Consider the following 26,941-nt stretch of genomic DNA (forward strand, 5'->3'; position numbering starts at 1 on the left):
TTCTGTCATGGTAGATGAACTTTTTTTTGTGGAACGGAACATTTTTTAAAGGAACATTTTGCTTTTATACATGGTCCATTAAGTTCTTTCAGGTCATGCCCTAACTGTATAAAAGACTCCTACTCCTACCCTTATAATATTGACAATTTAGGATCTGAAAGTATATATTGCTATTCCTTTTTGCTATTCTGTTTTTTCCTAGTATTTTCATTATTGTGCTACATTTACCTTAAGATATACAAATCATATGGGATGCCAACACACTGAAATATTAAGTATAGCTTAGTTTAGAAGCAGTGCTCGTTCAGGTTGTGCAGGTTTTATATTCTCTCTTTTACTCTCTCATTTTTCAGTAATAAGAAAAAAAAGCTACAAAGTCAGCGTGCTCTTACCCCAAGGAAAACTAGAAATGACTCATGCAAACATCAATTGCTTTCATTGCACAAATCTAATGGCTTAATTCCTTAGTCCAGTCAGGGTGAGGCGGAGTTTTCAAGTGATTTAAATGAGAATCCCATAATAGTCTTCAGGGAGCCAAAGAGCTGTTGAAACAAAAACCAATATTTAAACTGTAGTCAGAACTCAAAAAGCCTATTAGTAGGATTTTTTTTTGTTTTTTTTGTTTTTTTGGTTTTTTTTTTTTTTGTAGTATCCTTATCACAGAAGGATTTGGTAACAGCGTTGAGAAGCATTTATTTACTTTTCATTACAGAATTAAAAATCTGTAGTCAGAATGTATCCAAGCTGATCACCTTTAACTGTGATGTTAAAGTAGCAAAGCTGCCTATGAAAAACAGGTGTTGGGTTCTGCTTCTTTCAGCTTTTCCCCTTTTTGGCAGTGAGTTCTGGGAACACTGTGGAGACAGTTGCAAATAGCACCGCCATTTTATTTATCAAGCAGTAAATTAGATGAGTTCATGTAGTTTTGGTGCCTGAAAAACTATTTGTGAATTCATGATAGATATGCTGAATGGTTGTGGCTGGAAAAAATTATGGAAATATGTGTTAGGTAGCTTCATAAAAGTTAGAGTGAGAAATTTACTCTGCAGGGTGGAATAGTTAAGTGATTAGAGAAGTAGAAAACCTTGGTTCTAGCCCCAGTTCCATTGAAATTTAATTATTTATTCCAAGTATATGACATTACAAAGTAGACTGAGAGCAAAGCATTCTGGAATATTTCTGCATGCACTATTTAATTCACACTAGTGTGCTCAGTTCATGTGCTGAGGTGGGAAGTGAACCTGTATCCTCACATCCAGAGAGTTTGACTTATAGGTAAAAGGGTTGTATTCTGCTCCTCTTCCTATTTTTCTTCTAACTTACTATTAAATTTCCTTCACTTTTCTTAAATATATCTAAAATGAAATATTTTTTTTCTTAAACGGAGAAAGGTTGGAAAAGTTCAGTGCAGCTACTGTTCCATAGCCCTTAAAAAAAAGAAAAGGCACCTTGTTTTCCAAAATTGGGTATTATAGCAATGGGTAGACTCAGGCTTTGAAGACTCTTCAATGAAAATTTGGGAGGAAGAAAGGGGAAATAAGATTTTGATAATGAAAATTACCACGTCATAAATTATATCAAGACATCTTCTAATTGAGGAGAAACATTAGACAGTCCTGGAAAGTAGATTGTTAAGAGAATCTGGCAAGAGCACTCATTTAGCACTTCCACTTAGATCTGAATGGAAGCATTGCATTAAAGCTGCTTTATTTTTTCATGCAGTATGGTGAAGTTCTGCCTTTTATTCTCCAGAGAGTGATCTGTGATCTGCCTCAAAGTGGCACTTAATGCCATGGTGTAGTTGACATGGTGGTGTTTGGGCATAGGTTGGACTCAATGACTTCAGAGGTGTTTTCCAACCTAATTTATTCTGTGGTTCTGTGATTCTGTAGTTTGTATCCCCACCACCACCTTTTTTGGAATATTACCTATAAAATGTGAATGTATTAAAACCACAATGAGTGTTATGCCCAATCATGAAGACAGAGCTTCAGCAGCTTCCTGAACTCCTTTGCTTGTCTTGCTCTTTCCTTTTCTCCATTTTTCCTTCTCTCCCTGGCACAACACTGCCCCTGAGCAGGAAGTTCTGAGCATCTTGCATGTATGCCCCTAATGAAAGTCTGTACTTTGTTAAAATATTATGAATTTCCAAACTAAATAGGTTTTTACCCTCAGTGTTAATTTTAGCAGTGTTTTTTTGAAAACCCATCTCAATTATTGCTCATCAGAAAGAAGAGGCTTAAAAGTCGAAACTACGGAAACTTCTAAGAGCTCATTTTTTCTTTTGAACAGATAGTGTTGGCCATGCTCATGAGTATTAGCTGTTTCTTCCACAAGTAATAAACATGAAGGATTGGGTTTATATACCTATAATCCTGTGCATACGTTTTTTATCTCTTCAGAAGAAACCTCTCCAAAGTACGTGTCTGTGCACACACAAATACTGCATCCTATGAATGATTTCCTAGAAGTATTTCTAATAGCTGCAATACTTAATATAGCCCCGATCTAGGGATAGTGTTAAGTGTGATAAAGTTAAGTCTGAAATGGGAAGAAGCCATCCTTCAACCTACATGTCTTAAATTCCACTTGCGTGATCTTTGTATTTCCTAACTTAAGGCTGAATATTTCTGCCTGTAAAAATCCAATTTTAAAAATAAGGTAATGAAATCTGGTCTTACTGGCATCACTTACTTATTTTCAACACTGTTTTTTTTTCATGGCAGTAATTTATTTCCTAATGGGAAAATCAATGTAATCTTGTCCATCAGGAAACTAGTAACTTCACACAGTTTTTAGGAACTGCAACAATAAAAGCACTGTCAGTTTGTGAGACTTCTCTATAAGGAATATAAATGTGTTTACTAGGTCATGGTAGCTTGGACTATAATGCTTTGGCTGTCTGACTGTGTTAGATGTTACTCAAGTGCTCTCTTAAGCTTCAGTGCATTTTCATTATCTTGAGATCAAGCACTATTTGGTTGGCCAGAAGCTGAAGCGCTAAGTTATATATTTGATACTTATTACCCAACTGAAGAGTTCTGTCACTTCCACTTTTTAATTCTGCCTGTTACTAAAAATAATTTATTCTGATGCACAAATTTTATAGATTTATATGTTGAAATTGCATAGGTTTACTGGTAGTACTGCTGAACAATGAAATGCTAGTGACACTGGGCTGGATTGGGTTAGTCTTTTCTGGCCCAGATCAAGCAGTAGGTACAGAGGCAATGCAGAGGTTTTGTGTTTTGCTCCACATCACCTTTGCTGAGTCTGGATACTGAAGAGGAACTTGAATTCTGAGGACTTTTTTGATCACAGCTGATGTAAAATGTAGAACCTTCTATGACTTGTTTCAGTCAAAGATTGAAGTCACATTATTGGAATCCTTACGATTTCCTGGACTTCTAAGTGATATCTTTGAATTTTCCCCTGGGATAATCCTTCATGAAGCAGTTGCACTAAGTAGAGGTTCTGATCTACTATCAAGGGAGTCATGAAACAAATTAAGTAGATTAACGTGCATTCATTTCATACAGCGAACAGGATGACTTCTTTTGTATGTCCTTCACTTTACAAACCAAATTTTGTCTTGGTTGAACAAAAGAAGAATGGTTAAATAAGTAGAAAAATCTGGGAAAAGTCATCCTGTCATTTCTGTCCTGGGCAGTGAACAGAGGGGCGGGATGCCCTGCTTTATGCGCTACAGAGACCTTAGTAATGTGGCTCTCCTTGTTGTCGATCACAGAAATGGAAGTTTGCTTATAAGAGCTGAACCATTGTCAGTCTCTGCTTCTTCCAAATAGATATGTGTGTGCTGTAGTTTTTATACAACCTCATCATAAAACAGTCTGAAGCACTGCTGGGCTCTGTGGAAAGTGGAGGTGGATTAGTGTTGTTACTGTCCTTTCTGAAATCAAAAAGAAATTCTTCAAGGGAAGATGTAAGAGGAAATAGCAGTTTATGTATGTCAGTGTGGGAGAGGACCTGCCTCTTTATTTTTGCTAAGGAAGCTGAAACGATGAAATCTTTCTTTGGAAAAGAATGTAGGAATGATACCAGGAAAAAATTGCCTTCCCCTTTACTTGGACACAAGTGTTTTTTGTAACAGCTGCCTTTTGTTTCATTGTTTTTTGTTTAAAATTTATTCTTTTTGCATGCTGTCATATTGCAAAATTTATGAGCATTTTTCTTCTAATTGAAATAAGTAGTTTTTGGCAATCAAGACAAAATGACAGCACCTAGGAATGAGGAGGGAGGATGAATATGGGAAAGAAGGAAAAGAACTGAATCAGAGAGTACTATTGTCTGTAGAAGTATATGAACCTTTTTATGGACATGTCATGTATAGTTAGCCAGATCATTTAGGAAATTTATATTGCTTTCTTGTGCCATGTTGATTTGTAACAGTTAGGAAGCTGGACCTTTGAGAATACGTTATTATATTTGCAGATCGGAACATAGGGTCACATATGATATGACTGTGAAGCCAGTGGATTCGACTCTCTCCTGGATTCAGTCCATGTCATTTTAGCCATTCAACCTCCATTTCAGTGAGTAATGTCATGGAAGAGCTGTGATAGTATGCAGAATATTTTGGTCAGCCAAAGGAGGGAGCTACATACATTTCTTTCATCCTTATGCCTTAAGTAATCAGACATGCAGTGTATGATTCTTTTGTAGTTACATAGCAAATGACAAGTTGAGCCCAAGGAAAACTTAAGCTCAGAGGAAAATGAAGGTTTTCGTTATCTTACATATCTCCTTTCCTAACAAAGGCATTTCTCAGTCAGAAATGGTGCTTTTTAAATTAGTAGGTTCTTCACAGAGTGCTTTTCAGTCAGTATTTTATAGATTATACATGATAAGAAAAGGGGTTTCTGCATTTTCATTTTTAAAAAAATATGGGTTTAAAGGCTACAGTTTTCTTTCATTTCAGAGACTAGATGAAAATAACAACAGTTGTACAACTTTATAATCTGAGAAAGGTTTGTCCTCGTAACTTCACTGCACAGACATCAGTACAAGTGGTTTGATGTGTTAAACATAAGAACAAGTCTGTACACTATGCACAGAGTATCATGCACTCCGATGCTATGAAGCAGTTCTTTATGATAAACTCTGAACGCATTTTTAAGGAAATCTCTCATCAAGAGGACGACTGTAATTTTTTTTCATGCTGTGATTTGTATCCAGCCAAATTAAATATCAATAATCATTGTGGTGGAGTGAAAGATATCATCTAACCCCCAAGGAAGAGAAAGTTTAATGATCCCAGGATTACACTCAAACATAAATGCACATAAATTTGCAAATAGGCACTTGAAACACATTCTCCTCACCCATTTTTATTTTGGGGGATAAAAGGAAGGAAAATCTAAATTTTTCAGTGAATATGGTGTTAAGGATATTGCATCATTTAGTAATTTTAACAATATTGCTTTTAGCTGTTAGAGGAGTAGGAGTAGGTGGCTATTAGGTTTCTGACAAAGCAATTATGGCCTAGACACATATGCTGAGAGCTGACCTGACATTTGCCTCTGGATAGTTGTCATAGCAGCAAGCTGAATAGAGCAGTTTGATACAAGCGCTGGTTGCAGACTGGATACAGGTTCTGTGCTAATGCAATACATCTGAATATTAATAAAAGTGCACACGTACTGCCATTTGAAAATAACTGCAATGGTGCTTCATTCCATTTATATCTAATTCCTAAATGTTCACTTTTAAAGAAATTGAGGTTTGTGAGGAGATGTTACTGATCTGCCTCCATACAATTTCTGGTTCTTTTTCACTGCATGTAACAGGGGGGTTGACCTAGAGAAAGACTTCTAGCACATTTTTATTAACAGAAATGATGTCTGGCTGTTGCAGACCAGGAACAGTTTGTTTTGATTAAGAAGGAAGGAAATTACTGGTGGACAAATTGCAGGTAATTGTAAAACTGTTTTGGAAGAAACTAATTAAAAATCTAAATTGCAGTGAGAGTGTGGACCTCCACGGCAGGATCACTGTATCTGGCTTTCAGCAGTGAGGGCGAAGAGACCTTTAAACCTTTATATTCGGAGGAGAGAGAATTTGTGTTTCAGCTATGCCACTAATGCACAGTTTCTAAATCTTGATGCTGAGCATTTATTTCCTGTAGTATCCTTCAGATGGGAGGAAAGAAGGAAGAAAGATTTACATTGTGTATGTATGTTGTTCTTCTTGATCAATGCACACTACAGCTTCCAGGAGGAAGGAAGAATGTTATTGTAGGATTCTTAAATGGTCTCTGTATTCTGTTGTTTATAATGGTTTTTTTTTTGTTGTTTTGTTTTGTTTTGGGGGTTTTTGTTTGTTTGGTTGGTTTGGTTTGGTTTTTAGGGTTTTTTTTTGTTTATTTGGTTGGTTTCGTTTGGTTTTGGTTTTTTGAGTTTTGGTTTTTTTTTATCAAGGGCAAATTCGGACAATATTGTTTGCAGAAAAGGGAGTTATGCAAGAATATCTCCGAGCTGACAGTTGACACTGGAGAATGCCCTGCTGAGGCAGTGCTTCTGTGGTGGAAATCTGCAAATTCAGAGGGAGTACAAAGAAGTGAGTTTGTGTCAGAGAGATAAAGTCCTTGCCACAGCTATTCAGTATGCAGGAAGAGCACATCAGCTGTACATCCTTGTAAGAGGTGGAGGAGAAAGCATCAGAAGTTCCATTCTTCTTGGGTTTCATGGAGCCTAATTTTCTGTAGAGGATGGGAAAGAAAGTGGCAGCAGTGATGAGGGATGGAGCCATGTCCTCCCTCTACTGTATATTTACATAAGACCTGAAAAATTCCAGGTCAAAGTGATTTTCACTTCAGAATGGGAGGCTTGTGGAGTCCTAGAAAAGAGCAAAAGGAAGCAGATGGTTCACTTAACATAAAGCAAACAAATAGAAATTGGAATCCCAAAATCCACAAAAGGCAAATGTCACTTTAAGTTGCATAAAGCTCAATGCCTCTTATAGTACAGAAGCTTATTAATAATAGCTTTTTTTGTTCAGACATCTCTTTGTGATTTGGTATTTAATAGGAGTCAGAGTGATTTCTGTACTTCAGTACTTTATTCCTTTTTTGTCTGTGTTCAAAATGGTCACTAAAATGACTGTATTGTCCTTGGATGCCAACATTCTAGTTTGCATTTCAGGCCTTTTTCTCTTCCATGACTTCCCCACCTAGTGATTATTTTACTTCTAGGTTAGTCTTCAGTTTGCTTTTGTGGTTCCAAATGATATGCCTTAACCACTGAGGCAAAAAATGTTATGCAGGCACCATTTAGCTGCATGTGTGTTATTGTCAAGAGATCAAATTATGTATTAGTATTAGGAAACTTAGCTTCCTACCCAGAATACACTGGCCATATTGTCAAGGGGAAGAAAATAAGTGGTATGCATTGTAATTTTAAATCCTGATGTCTTTCAAGTTGGTGGCAAAATTCCTGATTTCAGCAGTGCTGGATAGGGTTCTATCATTAGCAGATGCAGCTGGAAAGGACTGCCAAGTATCACAGGGCAACCCCCTTCCCTCCATACACCAGCCCAACCTACATTAAATTTGTTACATGCATTGGAAAGGAATAATGTGCAAGGCATGCAATTGCAAATAATTTCAGGCATTAGATTTACAATGAGGCCCTAAGGTGAGCAGCTAATTTTTCACCTCAACACAGAGATCATTACATTAGAAAATGCTCTGTTTTTTCAGGTTCTTTGTGCTGAACATGTGTGGTTGAATTTCAAGCTGCTGATTTCAGACTACACTTTAAGCACCCTGAGCTGCAGTAAGATCTTGAATGTGAAGTAAAATTGATACCAATATAAGTTTTATGTTCTGGAGGTTGATAAAGCTGAAGGTTCAAAAATTGAGTGTTTGATTGTTTCTTGGACAGGAACGTTTGAACAGCCTTATCCACCTTCCTACCATAGGTGGAAGAAAATGAACAGGGACTGGTACAGCTTTTTTCCCTGTGTCTTTAGTATCCATCTTATGCCAAGGAGGCAGGAGAGGAAAGGTGGTGGAACTGTAGATATGAAAGTTCTCTCTTCAGGCCCAAAGATAGAGATTTTAGAGTCCAGGCTTCTGTTCTTCCTGCTCCCATCTTGAAAACCAGGAATAGAGAGCATTTTACTTATCCCTCCCTTTCATATGGCAGGAAGATATTAAATGGGAAGCATTTTCTTGCCCCTAAGATGTTTCTAGCACAGATACAAGTATGTCTTTCCAGTGTTTAGCCAATGACTTCATTGCACACCCCTCCTGCCTACAGCACAACCAGGGAATAATGTTTCTGGTGAGTAAATCCCAGTTATCATGCAGAGTTTGGGCCACTTAAATGAAATCAATGCAAACCCAGTGTGCATGAGCAAACTCTTATTTTTCAAGAGAGGCATATTCTGGTTTTGGTTATTGAATTGGTACATTTAGAAGGCTTTAAAAAGCCATAAATTATTCCTAAATTCCAAACATCAGTTGCGCAATGGATTCAGAAGTATTCCTCACTTAGAAAGTGCAGTTTTCCACACAGAAAATACATGTAGAAGTGTATCCACAGATTGCTTATGTTTGGTAGCAGGGACATGTTTGTGATTCAACAACTGGCTTGATGTCCTAAACTAAATTTAGAAACATATTTTTCTAAGAAAAAACCCCCACTATAATAAGCAGTGGGAGCAGGAGCTGAATGCATTGCCTGGGAGCAGCACCAGCTGCTAAAGAGGCTAGGCACAGGACAAGGCAGCCAAGCAGGCTGTGGCCAACAGCTCAGGCATTGTGCCAAAAGAATTCTCCCCTGAAATGAGAATATTTGGGGAACACATTTGCACTGCAGTGCACACATTTCATACTTATTACTCATGGTATTTCATATTAAGCTTCTGTTTTACTGTCTCCATTGATAAACCAAATCAGAAAGTACATCCTCCAAAGGCCAGTCAAAGTTCATTTCTTTGTTTCTTCCACTGGCATATGCTACTCTGGTCTAACGATTGTGGAATCAAAAGGCCATCCTCAAAAACATCACTTCTTATCTCCTGAATCTTTTAATATACAGAATCCTCACAGCAATGAAGTTAAAGGATGTGCGCCAAATTCTGTAAAAAATTTAGAGTAGGTCTTCTTCAGAAGCAAAATATTTTCTTTCCACTAAATAATTTGAGACAGGGTGGGGAGGTCAGGGGTTTTTTAAATACCTTTTATTTTTAAAAGATCTTTTTAAACTATGAAAGTCAAGTTGTGCCTGAAATGATGTTAAAAAACAGACATCCTTTGTTTTACACAAACATGCAGTTCAAGTTTTAGTGCACATTTGAAATAAAATAATTAGCATTCAAATGTATCAAACAAAGGGGAAAATATCTTTAAAATATCTGAATTGTTGAAAACAAGAACCAATCATTAAGTAAATGCAAAAAAGTAATTGCTCATTTTCAAACAGACAAGAAAACTGTCTTTTCTAGAAGACAGCTACCTATACCTTTCACTAGAATTTATCTGTGGAAGAGACAGCACACTGTAAATATGGCAAAATGATGAAATCTCCAGCTTGCTTATTTTTTTTCCTTTTCAAAGCAGAACACACAGACATTTTTAATTAGCTGAAACTGAGGAAGTCAATTCAGCACTGACCTCAAAAGCTTCATATCCAGGCCATCATCTTCTGTTTCTAAATGAAGAAGAATTTAATTTAGAATCTAACATAAAGTGCTTTGGTGCACTCTCCCTGCCACACACTTTAATATGTGTAATATTAAAAGAAAGTGTGGAGCAGAAGAGAAATAGGAAGAATCACCCAAAATCCAAATCATACTCCATAGTTTTCCAATAAAGTCTTTTTCAGTAGTTGTGTCTCCATATCCCAGATCTGGCAGGTGTATGGAAAGCTGTTTTGTGTCAAGAAAATAGGCTGTCAGTGGTGGGAGTAATACCAGCTGTAGTGCAGTAGATGAAGAGACCTATAGTGGGAGGTTTAATTACGTTGACCATGATGATATTGTAGTAATAAATCTGCAAAGCTGGCACGAGCATTGCTCAAGTACTCCCACACACTTTTCCCTGTGCGCTTCCTAAACATTTGATTCATGAGTTTATAAAGATTTTTCTCTGTTGGTGCTCTGGTGCCACAGTCCTCCTGCACTGAATGGAGTAAAGCTGATCTATCCCAGCTGAAAGTGTTGCCTATCATAGTCACTGAAAAATGACATGTTGGCAAGGGGGGAAAGAAACTCCTACAGGAGTGCCTCACTGAGATAATTTCTTGAGGTCAGCACCCATAAATATGAAAAATGCAGAGAAAAATGCTTGATTGTGATCATAAAAATGGAGTTGCCTGAGGCATAGCAAGGCTTGTTCAGAATGAGAGGAATACACCGTGAAGGAGGAATTTCTCTCACTTTGCATATTTCTGGTTCAGCAGTAAGTACTGCTACGCTTTTGTCATCGTGCATCAGTTTCAGTAATACACTGATTCATTCAGCTCCATTACCTGCAGGCAAAACTGCTCTTGGGATGGGAAAAGATGACATTGTTTTCTTGCAGTTTATGTTGGTTCTGTTTAGAAGAAAGATCAGATATTTGGACTCCTCCATTTGTACTGCCTGTCAATAAAGATGCAGCAAAAATGATCAGTAGCTGTGTTCCTCTGCAAGGTGCTGGCCTCAGCAAAGAAATTGGCTTTGAAAGGATGAGAGGGTACATGTGGCAACAGAAGAATAAACATGAGATAACCTGTACTTCATTTTCACTCAAGTTTTACCTTTATTTTCTTCAGATTTTTAGCTAATCTAATTCCAGCAGGGGCATCCTAGATTCTGAAGTTCATTATGCAGTGCTTCACTTTTGGGATCAGGCATGTACCAAATGAAGCCTCTTAGGAAGGAGCAGGTTTAGCGAACCTGGGCCTGTTGTCCTGTGTCCTGAGTGATCTTAGGCTGAGAGATCTGTGGAGGTGACACAGGGAAGGAAAGGATCCTTTCCTATTTTCTCTGGTCCCATCCTCTGTGGCAGGCTGAAGGAGCTGGTGATACACTCTTCCAAGGGAAACTGACTTTCCTTTAAAGGAAGATATGGACTGAGAGTGGGTGGGGAGGTGCAAATAGAGGAGGTGAAGATTCTCAAGGTTGACTACTGAAACAAAGGCTCAATCAATAACTTATCATATGGCCCAAGGAAAGGCCCATGCTGTGCTGTCCTTTAGGTCACAGTAAAAGTCTGCCTTTTTGTTTTCTGCCTATCCTGACAGGAAGAAATTCTGTAAATGAGGCCTGGGCCCTAACAAATCTTTTCTACTGGTACAACAGGCAGGAACAGAAGTTCCACCTGCCCTATCTCCTCTGGTGTTCCACTGCAAGGCAGGAGGTGGTGGTGCTGAAGACTCTTCTTCTCTTTGTATGACACCTTTGTCCCTTTGTCTGAATTTGTGCCACTTTCTCTCTAGAAAGTGTCACATGTATTTTGTGAAATACACTGTCAGCCCATAGGGGTTTTTCCAAAATTCAAAGGCATTGCCACAATTCCTGTATTCAGTCAGGTCCAGTTCTGCCTCTTACATGCCCGTAGCTTCTTGTAATCTGGTGCTGGCCACTGTTGAATATGTGATTTAAAATTCCACTGAGGAAGTCATGGCTGTGCATATACTGCAGTGCACTATGCAGTCTTGTTCTATGCACCTGTCTTGTCTATTGAGACAAATTTCAATTAATAGTGGTGAAACCATTAGCTAAAAAAATTTTTACATGTATTAAAATTCTCTAGAAAAATAAAGAGCATGACCATGTCAAATATAATTTATGAAATACTTTATGGTGATAACTGCAAACTAAGACAAGAACAGCAGGGGTTATAGAGTAAGTTAACTTGCAAGGACACATTCTGTCATTAGTTCACCTCAAATGAGATTTCTACATTGAGTTATGCTTTTTAACATTTGTTTGTTCCTGATATAAAATAAAACAAAAAAAAAACAACCACCAATTCACCAAAATCAACTATCTAGAACTTCACTGAAGAACAGTAAGTTTATCTCAAGCACCACAGGAAAAGATAAATTCTATCCTTTTCCATTTGGACAGCGAGACATGGTCTTTAGTAGAACACAGTTTCTTTTTCCTCAGTGACCATGCATCACAGTGTGGGATTAATTCATCCATGTGTCCGTGCTCATCTAGCAGCACTGGTGACCTCTTAAAGCTCATGTTGCTCTTCTGCTATCACAATGGATAATGAACTGGCTAAAGCTGACAGGCTATAAACAATGATCCCTCTGCTTTGGTATTGGTCCAAAAAAGTGATTCTCCTTGCAACAGCCTTACAAGTACCTCTTCTGTACTGCAGGTGAAGTGGCAGTGGTGAAAAAACAGGACTCAAACGTGCAATGTGGAAACACCAACCTTTTTTTAAGGGTATTATTATATTCCAGTCTTTAAATAATGTGTCGTTCTATCAGGAGTGCCAAAGACTTAGGTTCATTTATCTCTCTTCTACACAATAGCACCTTTTTATTTTGATCTTCTTTTTCCATGTCAGTCTCATGCTTTCATTTCTTGTTGAACACTGGCTTGTGTCATTTTTGATGCCTGGTGACAATACTGATGCTGACAGTTCATTTCAGTGTTAATAATCTGCAAGGAAAAGGAACCTACTGCCCTTCTAATCTGAAATTGAAGCATGGTGCTTTCTTTTCTTGGCTCTGTACCCTGTGTCAGGAGGACAGTTTGGAGATCCTCAAACTGTTGGCAGCTAACGTTTTGATAGACACTCTTCAAATTTCCACTTTACCACTGGCATTACAGGCAGTTTATTTGCATAACTGGACTATGTATTACACCCGATTTAGCTCAATTAGATTCTACCACTATTTCCTCACCATCCAAAAATTCTATTTATAATTTTTTGTCTAAAATATGAAAAAAACATTTTGATACTGGATTTCAAAGCAAAATCATCATTAATACCTAGACTTCTGGCAGTAACCTGCCAGATACAGTTGCCTCTTCATGGTAGTAGTACTTTTGCATATAATCTCACATCTATGCCGGAAAATTCTATGCTGAGACTGATGTGCTCTCCATGTAATGATGAGATGATAGGCTCACAGCTAAAGCATGAATGGAATGCCCAGCTGAGCTACAGATTGAGTAGTATGTCACACAAGAAGGGGTTTTCTCATTTTTTTTACATACTTGATTTAAGTAAGTAAAAGTGAAGAAAGTAATGCAGGGAAAGTGGTAGAGAAGAACATAGTCTAGATCTGATAACAAGAGGGTGGAAAACAACTATGCTGTCCCCCAGCTGCTCCTTAGAAGAGGAGAAGTAGTGTGCATACCCGAGAACAGCAATTATGTCCCTCTTGATTTCATTGCTAAGTCTACTCTTGAATTATCAAAACACTTCCCAGTCTAAAGAATATCTGGCATGAGTTCTGTGACATTTTTTGGACTTTACTTCATGTTTTGTTTTATTCAGCTTGCTCAAATTTACACTAAATACTTCTGCATAAAATCTCAGGGGTCTTTCTGCTGGTTGTGCGTAGACCTCATCTGTAAATCTAGTGCCTTATCCTCTGGACATTGTTCAAAATGCAGAAAAGGGAAGTACAGATGTAAGAATTAGCCTTGACTCCCTAACATCTGAATGTTTGTGTATGCCCATACTGATGCTGTGTTGATCAAGATGGTTCTATGAGTATTACACTAAACCAAACATACTCTCTTGTTGCTCTTGTACTCTCTAACACTTTTGGAGCTGCAAGAGAACAGAAGAAACATGAAAACAAAAGTTAACTAAGTTATCAAGTGGGGTTGTTACCTGTTCCAAAAACAGTACTGAAAACCAAACATCTGAAAAAAGGCTCAAAAAGTTGTCCTAAGTATCTCTATTTGTGATTCAAGTCTTCACTATGTTCTCTTTCAGAGCCCAAAAAGGAGTATCCCCTACACTACTGTATAGCCTACTTGTAGCTTACTCTTTCTTTGGATCATACTGCTACAGCTATGTTTTTTATTGAAGGACAACTAAACTTAAAGGGAAAGGAATCTCTCCAGAGTTGCAAATATTGTTTACGTCTGTCTGTACTGATGATTTTGGACAACAGGTTGTGGGACTGTCAAAGGATACATCATTTTAAAGAGATATTGTGCGACGTATACACACACACATATATAAATGAGTCTTGAAAAATTATCAGAAAATAACTCTTCCCCTCAGATAAAATTTATCTGTGTTATGTTTTAAGTATTTTCCTGAACAGACTGCAAAGATTCTAGCAATTCATTTTCATTTTTCAGGTTTCAGCTATGAGTCTGGTATGGTGAGTTGAAATCTCAGGTAGATGTTCATCTTTTTGTTAATAATCCCTCAATATAGGTACTGGAAATTTCGTAGAACTTCATTCAAAGTAGTTTTGAGGTATGAAAGCATGGTGCTGCGTGGCAAACAGGTCACACAGGTTATCTTTTAGATGTGCAAATTCATCAGAGGCTGTAGCAAATGCTTGGCTTTTCTCATTGTTTAAGTTAACTGCTGAGTTAACTGAAAATCTGTCTTTTTCTTATTGCGTTGTGAGAGAAATAAGGGTTTGGGGGAAGGCAGTATCTTAGATCAGCTTTTGGCCACAGAAGTTCTTCTCCTGCTCTAGCCTTACATTGCCTCCATGCTGAGCACACAGCTGTAAGACCATCTCCTACAATATTAAAAGATGTCTTTTGAATGACTATAAATATTCAGTACTTTAAATATGAAGGTCAGCCAGTGCAAAGGACTACTGTGAAGCTTTGTTTGGATTTCAAACTCAGTGAATTATGTAGGTTTATTTTCTTTTTGTTCAAGCCTCACTAGTCTTGAACAGGCTTTGTTTAGTGAGTCCTAATCCCAACACAAACCTTAGCAACTGCAGAGGAGAGAAAGAATGTGCAATGAAAACCAAAACTAAAGTGAAAACGCATATCCATAATTTGCTGAAATCCCATTTCCACCATTGATAAGCACAGTGAGTCAACAGCCTTACTGCAACGTTAAAGAAAAATTTAGCCTACTGTGATGTGCCAAAATAATGTTTAACTGTCTAGGCTTCCAGGATATTGGTCATAAAATTAAAAGCTGGGTCAAACACTAGATAATTACTTTAATGTAATTAAAGCTGATAAAAGCTCCAGTGCTCTGTCAGAACAATGTGTGTCATCCAAGCAGTTGGTAGTATCATCACTTATTAAGATTACCTGACACTTCCCATTATAATACTAGATATGCAATTTGATGATAACTTCATGACCTTCAACTGTTTACACTTATGTATGTCTTCCACCTGTTGAACTCTGTCAGAGAAAATTGCAGCCATTTTCAAGAATGAGGAAATTTTGTCCTGTAAGGGTAGTAAGATCCTTAAGTGTATTTACCATTCCTTAAGGAAAAAAACCCAAAACCAAACAGGCTCTGTGCTTGCTCCTGGCAATATAGTGGTGTCATGTATGCCAGGGACGTGACACTGGATACACACAATCAAAGTATTTGAGTTGCTAAATTTCCAGATTATTCGCATTTCAGTGGGTGTGACTAGGAATCTGATCTCAGTGCAGAAAGGAGGAGAAAAGTGTTGAGGCTGGAACCTTATAAGTGTTGGCAGGAGCAGAGATAACAAGAGATGAATGGAAAATGACATTATGAGATGGGATTGAATCAGGAAGGGAGTAGCTGAGACTGACAATGTGATGGAAACTGATGGTTGGGTGAATTAAAGAACTAGTTGTGAAAGAGGATCAGATACTACTAATGAAAAATAATGTGAGCTGAAAACAAAAGGTACCCTGGCAAACTGTGGAACCTGGCTTTGCTCCCTATAGGACAGGATTTCGGGGATTTTGTCAGGTATACACTGACAGGAGCCTGAGGAGAGAGAGAAAATCTCAGATGGGACCATCAGTGGATGTGACGCTAAACACAAACTAGGAAACAAACAGCCTTGACTTGGTGGAGTTGCTCAGGTATCTGGAGTCAAGAGACTTGTTTGGAAAGGAGAGACTAGGATTTGCTAGGCAAAAAGACTGAAACTGAGAGGGAGGGTAGAAGATGAAACTGGAGAAGCAAGGAAGATGGTGTGAAAAGTCAGGGATTTTGAAGAGACAGTATGAAATAAGTTTGAAGAGACAGAGAACAAGGTATACACGATTAGGTCAAGGAAACAACAGAGGTTGCCAGGTGTCTAAGGGGCCATATTCTGGCCCTGCAATGGGAACCAGGAATACTGTATCTCATCCTCCTTTAAATACCTTGCTCCATACAGATGATAATGGCTGCTTACCCTGGTAGCACCTTCTCATGCAAGAGCTGACATGGGCAGAGAAACCCACACCCCTTTCTGGATTTAGCAGGGTGCCTTATGATAAAAATTCCGAGTTTCTTCCCATTATTTTAAAAATTAAGTTACGCAAAGAGAAGCCAGTTATGTTTACGTATTAGGTAATGCTGGTTTAAGGTTGCCTTTGTTGCCAGAATCTCACTATCTGAAAAACAGTGATAAAATCCTATCTAACAAGAGTATTGTAGGGATTAATTGGGTGTGCTTTGAAAAGTGCTATGTGGTTTTATCATGTGTTTCAATTTATTTTACTTTTGATTCAAAAATCATAGAATTAAATTAGTGGGCTCCAAATGGGAAAAATATTCAAAACATTATCTCCTTTCTTCTAAAGCCATATTACAAGCCATTGAGGCCTAAAAACATTAAAGCCTGTTTTCTTTTTTTTATGTGAATGAATTTTTTCCTATGAAAAAATGGAAGACCATATGCAAATATTGGGTCCCTGGCTTGCCTATTTGCTTGAAGACTTATCTGCATTTGAGTTTTCCTAACCTCAAAGTGGTATTCTAAGAGAAGTGGTTATTGACAAGAACAATGAACAATCTACATTTTTTAGTTTAACATATTAAAGAAGAAAGTATCAAGAAATATGAGGCAAAAATGTGTTTGCCTTTTTGTCTCTTTTCTAATTTATGGGAAAAAAATCACATTGACATGGGGGCAGTTAAAAGCTGTCAGAGTTGTTAATTTGTCACTCTGGTGGACACTGCATTTCACGAAAGCAGTAGCTAAATGCATGTTGCCATCTTTGCCATTTTGGGAACATTACCATTTATATTCTCTTTGCAGAAGTTTTATTAGCTCTGTGGTCAGCTAGCATTGCCCATGTGAGTAGGTCTGCATACATACTCTCTTCTGGGATTTACGTTTTCATGTTAGCAATGCCTGTTGCTAGCAGGGAAGCCAAGGCAGTAGCACTTCTCTCTCTTAATGCGAGCACACAATTTCTGACACTTGTGTGTATATGGGATCAAAACTCGGCAAAGCACAGATTTTCCAGGGCTTTTTATTTTAACAAACTATTGCTTTTTGTTATTATTTTAGTGGTGGTGAAGGAGATGAGGAACAAAAAGGATCAGTGATATTGCTAAAGGTGATTCCATGACTTTTTGAAAAGAGATGTGTGCTGTGCCTCTGCTGGCAGGAGAACAGGAGGCTGGGAACTGCCAGCAAGCCTTGCTCTCTGTACCACAGTCCTGACAATCTGCACTAGCATCTGTGTTGCTGTAGATGGTGTTTCCTCTGTGAACTATTCATTTGCTGCTCAGAATATCTGTCAGAGCAGAGCAGGGTTTCTTCAGTATACAGTTCATGGAATCTTTTCTTAGTATGTACTGTCCTTAGGGAGCTACTAAATTGCTTCCATGATTCAAAATAAAATCAAATTAATTGTTTCGGTCTGCTTTTTTTTGGAAAAAATTGTGTTCTCCTAGTACAGACCTTGACATAAAACTGAGACATAAGCATCTCCGGTATATATCAAGTTGAGGATCACAGTAAGAACTTCATGCTTCAAGACAACAGAAAAATTTTTATTTTAGCATGTTTTGTACCCAAAAGGTATTTTTCCATTTCTGCGATTTCCATAATTTTCCAGATGATATGCTCAAGACTTAAATTGCTTCTCCTCCAAAATAAATTCAGAAGAGAGATATCGTTAGGATGACTTATTTCCATTGCCATATACAAAATTATGATAGTGTGTGTCAAATTCTAGATGAACAAATGTTTTATCTGCAACTTGTTCATACTTTTTATTAAAGATAAATTATAAATAGTTAAAAAATTGTTAGTTAACACTACAAAGGCTTAATCAATTTGTTATGAATTACAACAGTGTATGTTCCAGGTAGTTAGGTCAAACATATTACTAAATGGTTAGTTAAATGTTAATGGTTATTATTAAATGAAAGTATTTTTAAAATAACATTTTAAATAAATAAGCCTTTCCAGTGTAAACATTATATAAAGAGAAACAAGATGTGCTGAATGACTAACAGAATATTTCAAAAATCTCAGTTCTCAGTGGAATCAATCTCAGTGGAACACCACTATATTTAATTTCTACATTAGTTTAAAATAAAAGGCAATTCAGATGAGAAGAAAGAAGAGAATGAATCTGTGAAGAATAAATCTCAGATATACAAAAGTGAATATGATATTCATATTCTCTCTCCCCAAGAAAAAAGAACCTGGCTTCTTTATCCTTGCTATGGTTGCAAGGAAAAATGACACAGTTTTGCCTTTTGAAGTACAAAACATTTCCAAAAAATCTTCAAGTCCCAGGGGAATATATGAAAGGCAAAACCTAAATGCCTCGGACCGGGCTAATGGTTCGTAATCTTACCAGTAGGGCTGACACCTGAGCCTGCCCAGAAAAAGCTTGCCAAAAATTCTACCCTGCTTCTGCATTTGGTTATCCTGAAGTACTGAAGTAAACACTTAGTTAAGGATCGGATTTAATATCTGAAATGTATGGCAACTTATTCATCACTTAGGGACAGTGATGAATAAGTTGGTATCGGTATACTCTTTAAAAATATATGTAATATTTAGAAGATGCCTTTTTTATAGAGGTGGACAGATTAGAGCTCATACGTAGCACCACGAGTCTGAGACTCGGCATCATCCTTGATCCCTTTCACCTCCCTGAGGAATGCCTTCCCCACCACCATACTTGGACTCCATCTAAAGCCCCAGCCCACGGCACATCATGGTGTTGCATAGGGCTGCAATTACTTCTCTACAAAGATCCCCCTTCAGCCGCACAGCTCCAGCCTTGGATTTCTGGCTTTAGAGCAGCTTGTGAATTTTGTGTTAGGGAGTAGCTGGAAGGGAGCAGAGCTGGAAGCCTCCCAGGGCAGCACTTCTGAAAGGGAACTGAGTCATGCTCCCATTTTGTTTGCTATCTTTGTGTCCCTATGAATTGTGCACTTCTTTCTACACGGTGGCAGAGCTTCAGCAATGACTCCCACTGCAGTTTTGCTTTGAGCCTGGTTGCTAGGAGATGGCAGCTCTGAGTTCAGGTCCCCTCCTCACCACAGCCAGTAGAGACCTTGCATCCCGATTTTTCTGCCTCTTCACCATGTACTGCAACAAGGAGCCAGAACTCTTGTCTCCCACTTCTTGGCCGTGTGCTCTGGCACATAGGCTGGTGTGCACCAAGGTGCACCAAGCACCCTTGCTGTGTCCTCCGGCCAGGCTTTGCATTCTTTGCTTTGTTGGAAGCTCAGTGCATCCACTCTGCAAGGAACTCACATTTAGGGCTTCAGTGCACTGACTAGAGGTGCTTTGGAGGACACAGAAATTCGGGGACAGCAGATTTGTGGGTGGGGATGTCCTCCCGTGAGGATAAGGAGACAGGCCCTGATATACTCTGCTCAGCTGTAGGAGTTATTCCTCTTTGCACTCCACCCCTTGAACACAGTTTAGGTCCTGATAAATTTGCAGAAGATCCCTGATTGATCTGAAAATAAAATGAGGCCCTGAGTGAGCCTATGGCAGGAAGTATCATCTAGTTTTAGACATAAGGATACAGAACATCTGAGTGTTGAGAGTGATAAAGTTTTGGACCATGAGTTAAGCTATGTTGCCAAGATAGAACTTTGCTGTATAGCTTATGAATATTCACAGAGAAAATAATACATTTTCTCTTGTAAGAGGCAGCAATGACCTTTGGAGATAAAAGGTAAATTATAATAAAGTTGAATTTCTGGCAGAAATATGTTGCAATTCTGGCCATTTGTTTAAGATTATTATTACTTAAGAATATGCTGAGGAGACCACTTTGGCCAACTCTCTTAAAAATGCAAAGCTTTGCCTTAGCCTGTATTAGTACCCAAGAGGCCCCATTCTTATTGTTTATGGAATTAATTGTGTGATGGTTCAGTGTTCTGTATTAAATATTAAAATTTCTCTTAATAATATACATACTTTCTCCTGTCAACTGTGCCTAAGTCTCTTTCACCAATAAATATCTGCAAGACAGGGGTGTCTTCAACTCGGAAAACTTGGTAGTGTCTTATGCGAGAGTGGAACCAACAACTTATAATGCATACAGGAAAGTTCCTTCACAACCCTTTTTGCTTCAGCACAGAGACTGGACACTGTTTGAACTATCTGATCTCTCTAAGTAAAAACTGTAGAAAAGGTTTCAGATGCTATATTTTATAGCATTCTTAAAATGTTTGGTATATTTAGCAACCATAAAAGGGTTGTGCAGAAGACAGAGGCATAAAAAGGACAAAATCTTACACAAGGGGAAGATAATTCCAGCAGATTTTTTTTTCAGCTAACTACTCTGAAAAGGTCTTTTAAATACAGATCTTCCATAGATTCATCTTATTTAAATCACTGAAATATATTTTCATCAGATGGAAGTGTGAAATCAGACTCATAAAAAAAGTCTAAAACTTAAAAGAAACAAAGAAAATGTTCAAATACATTTGCAGACTAAATAGAAAATCTGGCACTCAGGTCCCTGTAGTGGGATGAGCAGTCACACACTGATGGTTTTCCTTGTTTCCAACTACTAAAATGCATTAAATCTTCTCTTAATGCTTTTCTTTTTTTTTCACGTGTCATTACTGAAGTTGCCACAGGGACATTCTGTGATAATGAGTGGAGGTGAGGTGCTCTAAGCAGTAGCTACAGTAAGTGCAGATGCGGAAAAATACACTCTCACCTGAAACATGATCTCCTTTAGGGGAAGATTTAGGTTGTTGTGCTATTCTGTTAAATATTATGTGATTTTCTAAGAGGCAAATGCTCTAAGGGAGCATTGAATAAAACTCATAGTGTGCAAACATCCACGGCTCATACACAGAATGGGTAGAAGCATCCCTACCTTTTGGCCTTTGTGTGGAAGGACGCTCACTCAGCCTTCGCCAAACATACGAAATGCTCTTTTATTCCATTCCTCTATTCCCTCTGTCATTTCTGAAACTGATACATCAGAATAGGTAGTTGGTGCATTTGTATTAGTTTATCTTATTGAGAAATATGTGATTCTCTGACTTGGAAGAGTCACTCTGGTACTCAGGAAGCAATGGCTTTTTCCAGTCCTTTCCCACTATTTCTGGACAGAGTTGGGTTTTGCAGAAGGCTGTGAGCTCTTCAGTGAGAAGGTACATCTTCTCAATTGAGAAACAGTATAGTTGGCTTGTGGAGCACAAATAAATGAATATTATCAGGTTTTTAGGAAACCTCTAGTCTTGCTTGTTTCCATTGTTTCTTTTCAGCTGATATTTGGTCAATCAGAAACATATCTGTGCTTGTTTAACGTGTATTATACTTTTCCGAAAGCAATAGATGTAGAGTCTTAACAGTGGAAAAGACTCTCTCCTGCAAGGTAGAAATGTAACAATAATTCAAAACCTTTCCTTGTTTTTTGTAGGACGAGGCTGCTCCAGCTGACAAGCAGTACAAACAGGAGCCAGCCCAGGTCACTTACTCAACATCAGCTGTTTCCAGCACACAGGAGGTGTTGTACATCAACGGCAACGGGACCTACAGTTACCATAGTTACAGAGGACTCGGAGGAGGGCTGCTAAATCTCAGTGATGCTTCTAGCAGTGGTGAGTTTCCTTACAAAATGTGCCTGTGTGTATATGTGCTCATGTGTATGTTTCCCCCTGCTGTACAAAAAGCTAGTCCAAGGGGTTCAATATCCATAGGCTATTATAACATAATGAGCAGGAACAGAATCCTGCAAACAGCTACTGCTGAGCAAAATACTTGCTCACTGCATGCTAATCTCCTTTCAGTTTCAGGGGAATAATGCACAATAGGGCAAGACTGAACCATAAGTCTCCAACATGGCTGAGTAAAAAAAATGCCAGGTTAGACCTTCAGTTGATCTGTGTGACTTTATGAGAGCCTACACTGTCATAATTGTCCTTGCCTATGCTGATCACAAAATGAGGCCAGTAGTTTCTTTTTGGCTCAAGTTTGAAAATCCTGAACTCTATATTGTGTAACATAAATGAATTGATGTAGATTTCTCATGTGGTCTCACCAGCTGCTTTAGTTTACTGCAGATAAGGATCTGGCATACCTAGTGTTAAATGAGAAATCAGGATATCCATTTATACTCTAAACTAAAGATGATGCAGGTAAATATGTGTCACCACGAGATTGTATGCCCCCTGAAAAAAGCACTGGTGTCATTTATTTAGACAACATTCCTTTCTTCTGACATTGACATACTTTTGTAACAAACAAATTCAAGCAATTTGTAGTATTTGTTTGAAATAGTCCTTCATATTGAGTTGATACAATTTTAAAGCAATAACCTTCTGATAAGAAGGGTGTTGTCTCTCTGTCAGAGAAAAGTGATTACTCTGGAAACCTGATGGTCTTTTGCTTCCAAGAACTGTATTTAAAAAAATATCTCAGAGGATGGAGAAATCCCTGGGTTTTTGCCCTGGCTGATCCCTCTCTGACTGACAAGAGTGCCTTTTCAGGTAGATGGGCTGACTTAGGCAAGATGATAATTGTTCAGCTACAGCCTCTATATTCAGCATGCTCAGCAATATTCAAAACGCTGTCAGAGCTGCAGCCTGCAAGGAGATATTGGTATGTGGTGTCCTGGGCACCTTCAGTCATGTCTGCTTCCTCACCCCCCACCCTCAAAATTCTCAAAGATCTGTGAATGATTTGCTTCAAGTTTTCAACAGGTTTTAAAAAAATAACGTTTTAGTTGTCAAAAGTCTTTGACTTAAAGAGACTGAATCATGATTACAAGTGTTTCCATATGCATGAAAAGCACATTGAGGTACTGGATATGGTCTCTGATCAAATATTTTTCTAAGAGTAAGACAGGCTATGGAAATCTGTTGTTTTGCAAAAATGTACAAGAACTTTAAAATTGTCTTTTACATTGTGACCAGAGAGGATCCAAGCCAGTTCTCACTGAAAACAGTTGGCAGTTGCCCTTTACCCAACTAAGAGTAGGATTAAACTTCATATGTGTTATTTGTCAGCAAAAGCCTGTGTTTGTGTACTTGTTTTTCCCTTCAAACATCTTGTAATAGGATACATTTTCATAACTCCCATTTTTCAGTGAATTATGGGATTTAGGCAATCTTCAGCATACAGTTTTAAAAAATGAGGTACAAATTCAATGCTATAAATTAGTGTTGCTTTCTGATTAGAAGCAACTTTTTCTTTGTACTTTTAACATAGGCAACTCCAATATTTTTTCACAATTAAAGCTCAAGATAGGTTTGCATACAGATATGCTCAAACTTTTCTTTTTCCTTGCCTTTCCCTACTTGTACTGGAAAATTTTGTCTGTATGTCCTCTTACTCTGGAAGACCAGTGAGCTCTTCTGTATGGCTGTGCATAGTTGGAAGGTTGTGCAAAGGTGTCTGTCTTCTCTACGGGGATCCTACAGGATCCAAAGTATGTAAGCTCCACGAACCAAAAGTCTGTGTGCCAGGACTTTGAATCAGTTGTTGATGGTAACAGTCTAATGAGGTGCTGATTTGTGACCCACTTGCCGTTTCAGAAAGATCATTAGGAAAGTTGTGGAAAGGCAACTCCATCAATTTCTTAGTTTCATTGGCACAAAAGCAATCAGTAACCAACCTAATTATCTCTTAGCTATTAAGGGTAAATTGCTCTGGCTCTGGTAGCTGGTTTCCCTACAGGAGAAATGGGAAGACTTGGAGGCCAGTTCTTTGGGACCTGTCAATCCTCTCTAATATGTCCATTTGTAGCTAAAAGGAGTGGATGGAGTTGCAATTGAGAGGGATAAACATTGCCCACCTGATAGACCTCACAGTCTCCTCATTACACTGTTTCAAGGACTCTTCTTCCAAATATGCAAGGCTGTTATGATAGTTAATGATTTATTTCTTTGGAGAACAGGATATTTGATTGCAAATTGTTTTCAATACCTAAGAAGTAACTTAAGAATGCATTCCCTTTCCAATATAGTAACCTATGAAATGTTCTTGTCACAGTTACAGATGTTCTTCTAGTGTAAAAATAAATACACACCACAGTCAGAAAGTGTGTATAAACAAATATGGTCTGGTTTCGTGTATCTGCTAAAACACAAAAAAGTTGCAATAGCTATCTAAAACTCACTGCTTGAATAGCTATTTCTGGACCCTCCCCCACAGTACTATAATAAATGTGTCCAATTAGCTCTTTATCTAGTAGTCCAACTGATGCATGTATTTTTTATTCTGTGACTCATTTAATTTGGTTATTTCCTCTCTATAAAGTTCATCCCTACCCTGATCTTACAGACTTAGCTATCTGTTCACCCAACTGTTTGGTGGCTCTGGCTCAGGGACCTTTCTGTGCCTGCTGTTGCAGTGCTTCCCTCCGCATGGGGAGGTCTGTCCTTCCACATGGCTAATTACAGAGCCATAATTAGCTCCTTACACAACTGTATGGGGCAAGCCTTCATGCAACTGCTCAATATGAGCAAACAGAATGCAACAGCTTGTACAGTGACCCCGCCTTTATTATGGGCTGGGAAAAAACACAGAAGGAAAAGCTTTGGGCTTATAGCACCAAGGCGTCTTTTCCCCCTCTTTTAAACTTTTTAGGCCAATCCAACTCAGCTGGAAACCTTCAGCAAGCAATCTGTGGGTTGACAGAATCCGTCAGCCTGTAGATGTTAAAGAAGAGCTGCTCTTTGAGAAGGGTGGATTTCCATAGCTCTCTTTCTTTAAGGCTAATGTAGTTCCTGCTACAGAACTGAATGGAGAACCTCCAAGGTGGAATAGTTCAGCAGGGGTAAACAAAATTTTCTTGCCAGCTCCTAGCCAGCCACAAAGGCTGGCCCCGCTGCATCACACCTGGACTGAGCTTGGAAGAACGCCCAGCTTGAGGGCAGGAGGGTGAGGACAGGAGATACTGTTTGGGAGCAAAATCTCTTGCTGCTGCCAGGAGCTGCTTAAGTCCCTACGTGCTGCCTGAGCCTCTCCTGGTGGGGGGAGGGGGGGTGTTGGATGTGTGTGTGTTGGCTTGTCTCCCCATGTGTTTCTGCTCAGGGGGTCTCTGTCTGCCCTCTCCTGATGACTGTCAGCTGTTGGCACTCTCCAAAGTCATGTCGGGCTTGTTGGAGTAATGCTCTTCACAGACACTTCAATTCCTGAAGTACATTTTCTTTAAGAGGTGTGGAAAGTGTTTCTACTGCCATTGCCGGGTTTCCTGAAGGTGATTTGGGGCTGTTTCTTTTGCATCATTGTCTGGTTTTCTAGGCAGAAATATCAGTCATTTCCCTTTGTGTGTGTAAAAGGAGGGTGTTTCAGACTCAATGTCAGACTGGCCTTGCAGGACATGCCCTTGTGTCATGGTAAGACAAAGCAGCTGTTGTGTCTCCATTTCTCTATACAGATCTGCAGCCTACCTCCACCACAGCCGCAACTCAGCACTGCATCCCTGGCACCACAAACGTCCAGTCCCCTTCCAGCTCAGGTGAGTCTTCTGGCTGAATCCAAGTATGTTCACACCACAAGCAAATCCTGAGCCAAATCCTCCGCCTCCTCTCTCACTGGCAGGCCTGCAGACCATGACCAGCGGCCCAGTGGTCCAGCCAGTAGCTGCTGGACTCCCACCACACTGGTCACCCCTCCCTGCTGCTCCCATCCAGAGGCCCAGAAAAGCTGCATTCTCCCAGCTGTTCCCTGCTTTAGTCAAGCCTCTTACCCATGTCCCAGTCAGCCTTCTCAGTCCTCCTGGCTCCTGGCCCTTCAGATGGTGCAGCCTTGCTGAAGAAGATGGGGTTGCTGGGGGAAGCTCCTAGAGCAGATTCTGCTAAGCCCCAGCCATCAACATGGCCGTGCTGCTCTGGGGCAGGGAAAGGAGTGCTGAGCACTCTTGTCCACTCTTGCATGGGACAGTTAGGGAAGATGCCTCCTTTCCCCACCTACAAATTTGGTAAAGATTTAACCTTCTGTAAAATCTTGGCATTTGCATTATCAACAGAGGCTTCTTAGGTATAAAGTAGGAGGGGAAAAAAAAAAGCCAGATGAGAATATCCAGTACGAAACTAATTTTTAAAGTGCTGACTGTTTTACCCACAGGTTGGCTAGCCAGGTTGAATGAGATTTTTGCTGTGGTTGCTCTCTCCACCTCTTCTTTATACCTCTACTCTTGCACAGTCTTCTGTGTTCTCAGATGACATCAAGACAACGCAGCTTATCTCTGACACAGCTGGAACCGAGAGCATGAAGAAACACAGAACAAGAGTAATAGAGTTAGGAATCTGGGACAGTGTATTTAATCCCATTTTAAAAAAAAGACAAAACATGGGGTTGGAAGAAGTTAAATGGTTTGACCTACGTTTTGGCAAAGGTGGGAGATTCTTGCTGGGAAATGCTGGATGAATTCTGAATTAAAATCTTCCCCGGATTCTTCTTCCTCCTTACTCATCCTCTTCAAATTATTAGATACATGGCACATGCAAGTGTTAGTCTGTTTCCACTATAGGAATGGAAATGGAATGTCTGTGGATACATTGGGCAATATCCTACTTTTCTGCCTCTGCGCAAAGCTGAAGAGACAATTGTTAAGGTAACACAGATATATGGCACATAATTAAACCCCTGTGGTGGAT

The 26,941-nt window shown here is 38.9% G+C and overlaps 1 protein-coding gene across 6 annotated transcripts in view; it reads left to right on the top strand.

Moving 5' to 3' along the window:
- The window catches only part of NOL4 (nucleolar protein 4), a 188,655-nt gene that overhangs the window by 154,790 nt on the left and 6,924 nt on the right, over nt 1-26,941 (top strand). For 5 of the 6 annotated variants that reach the window (XM_027674424.1, XM_027674408.1, XM_027674416.1 and 2 more), the window contains 2 exons: nt 21,757-21,937; nt 25,720-25,800. In XM_027674424.1, the coding sequence (XP_027530225.1) occupies nt 21,757-21,937; nt 25,720-25,800 (262 nt within the window). Of the gene's footprint in view, nt 1-17,405; nt 17,731-21,756; nt 21,938-25,719; nt 25,801-26,941 lie in introns of those variants that run through there. The other variant, XM_027674443.1, reaches the window with a different exon arrangement.

The sequence above is a fragment of the Neopelma chrysocephalum genome, unplaced genomic scaffold (genome assembly GCF_003984885.1).
Source record: "Neopelma chrysocephalum unplaced genomic scaffold, ASM398488v2 Primary Assembly neopelma1_22, whole genome shotgun sequence".
Lineage (NCBI taxonomy): Eukaryota > Metazoa > Chordata > Aves > Passeriformes > Pipridae > Neopelma > Neopelma chrysocephalum.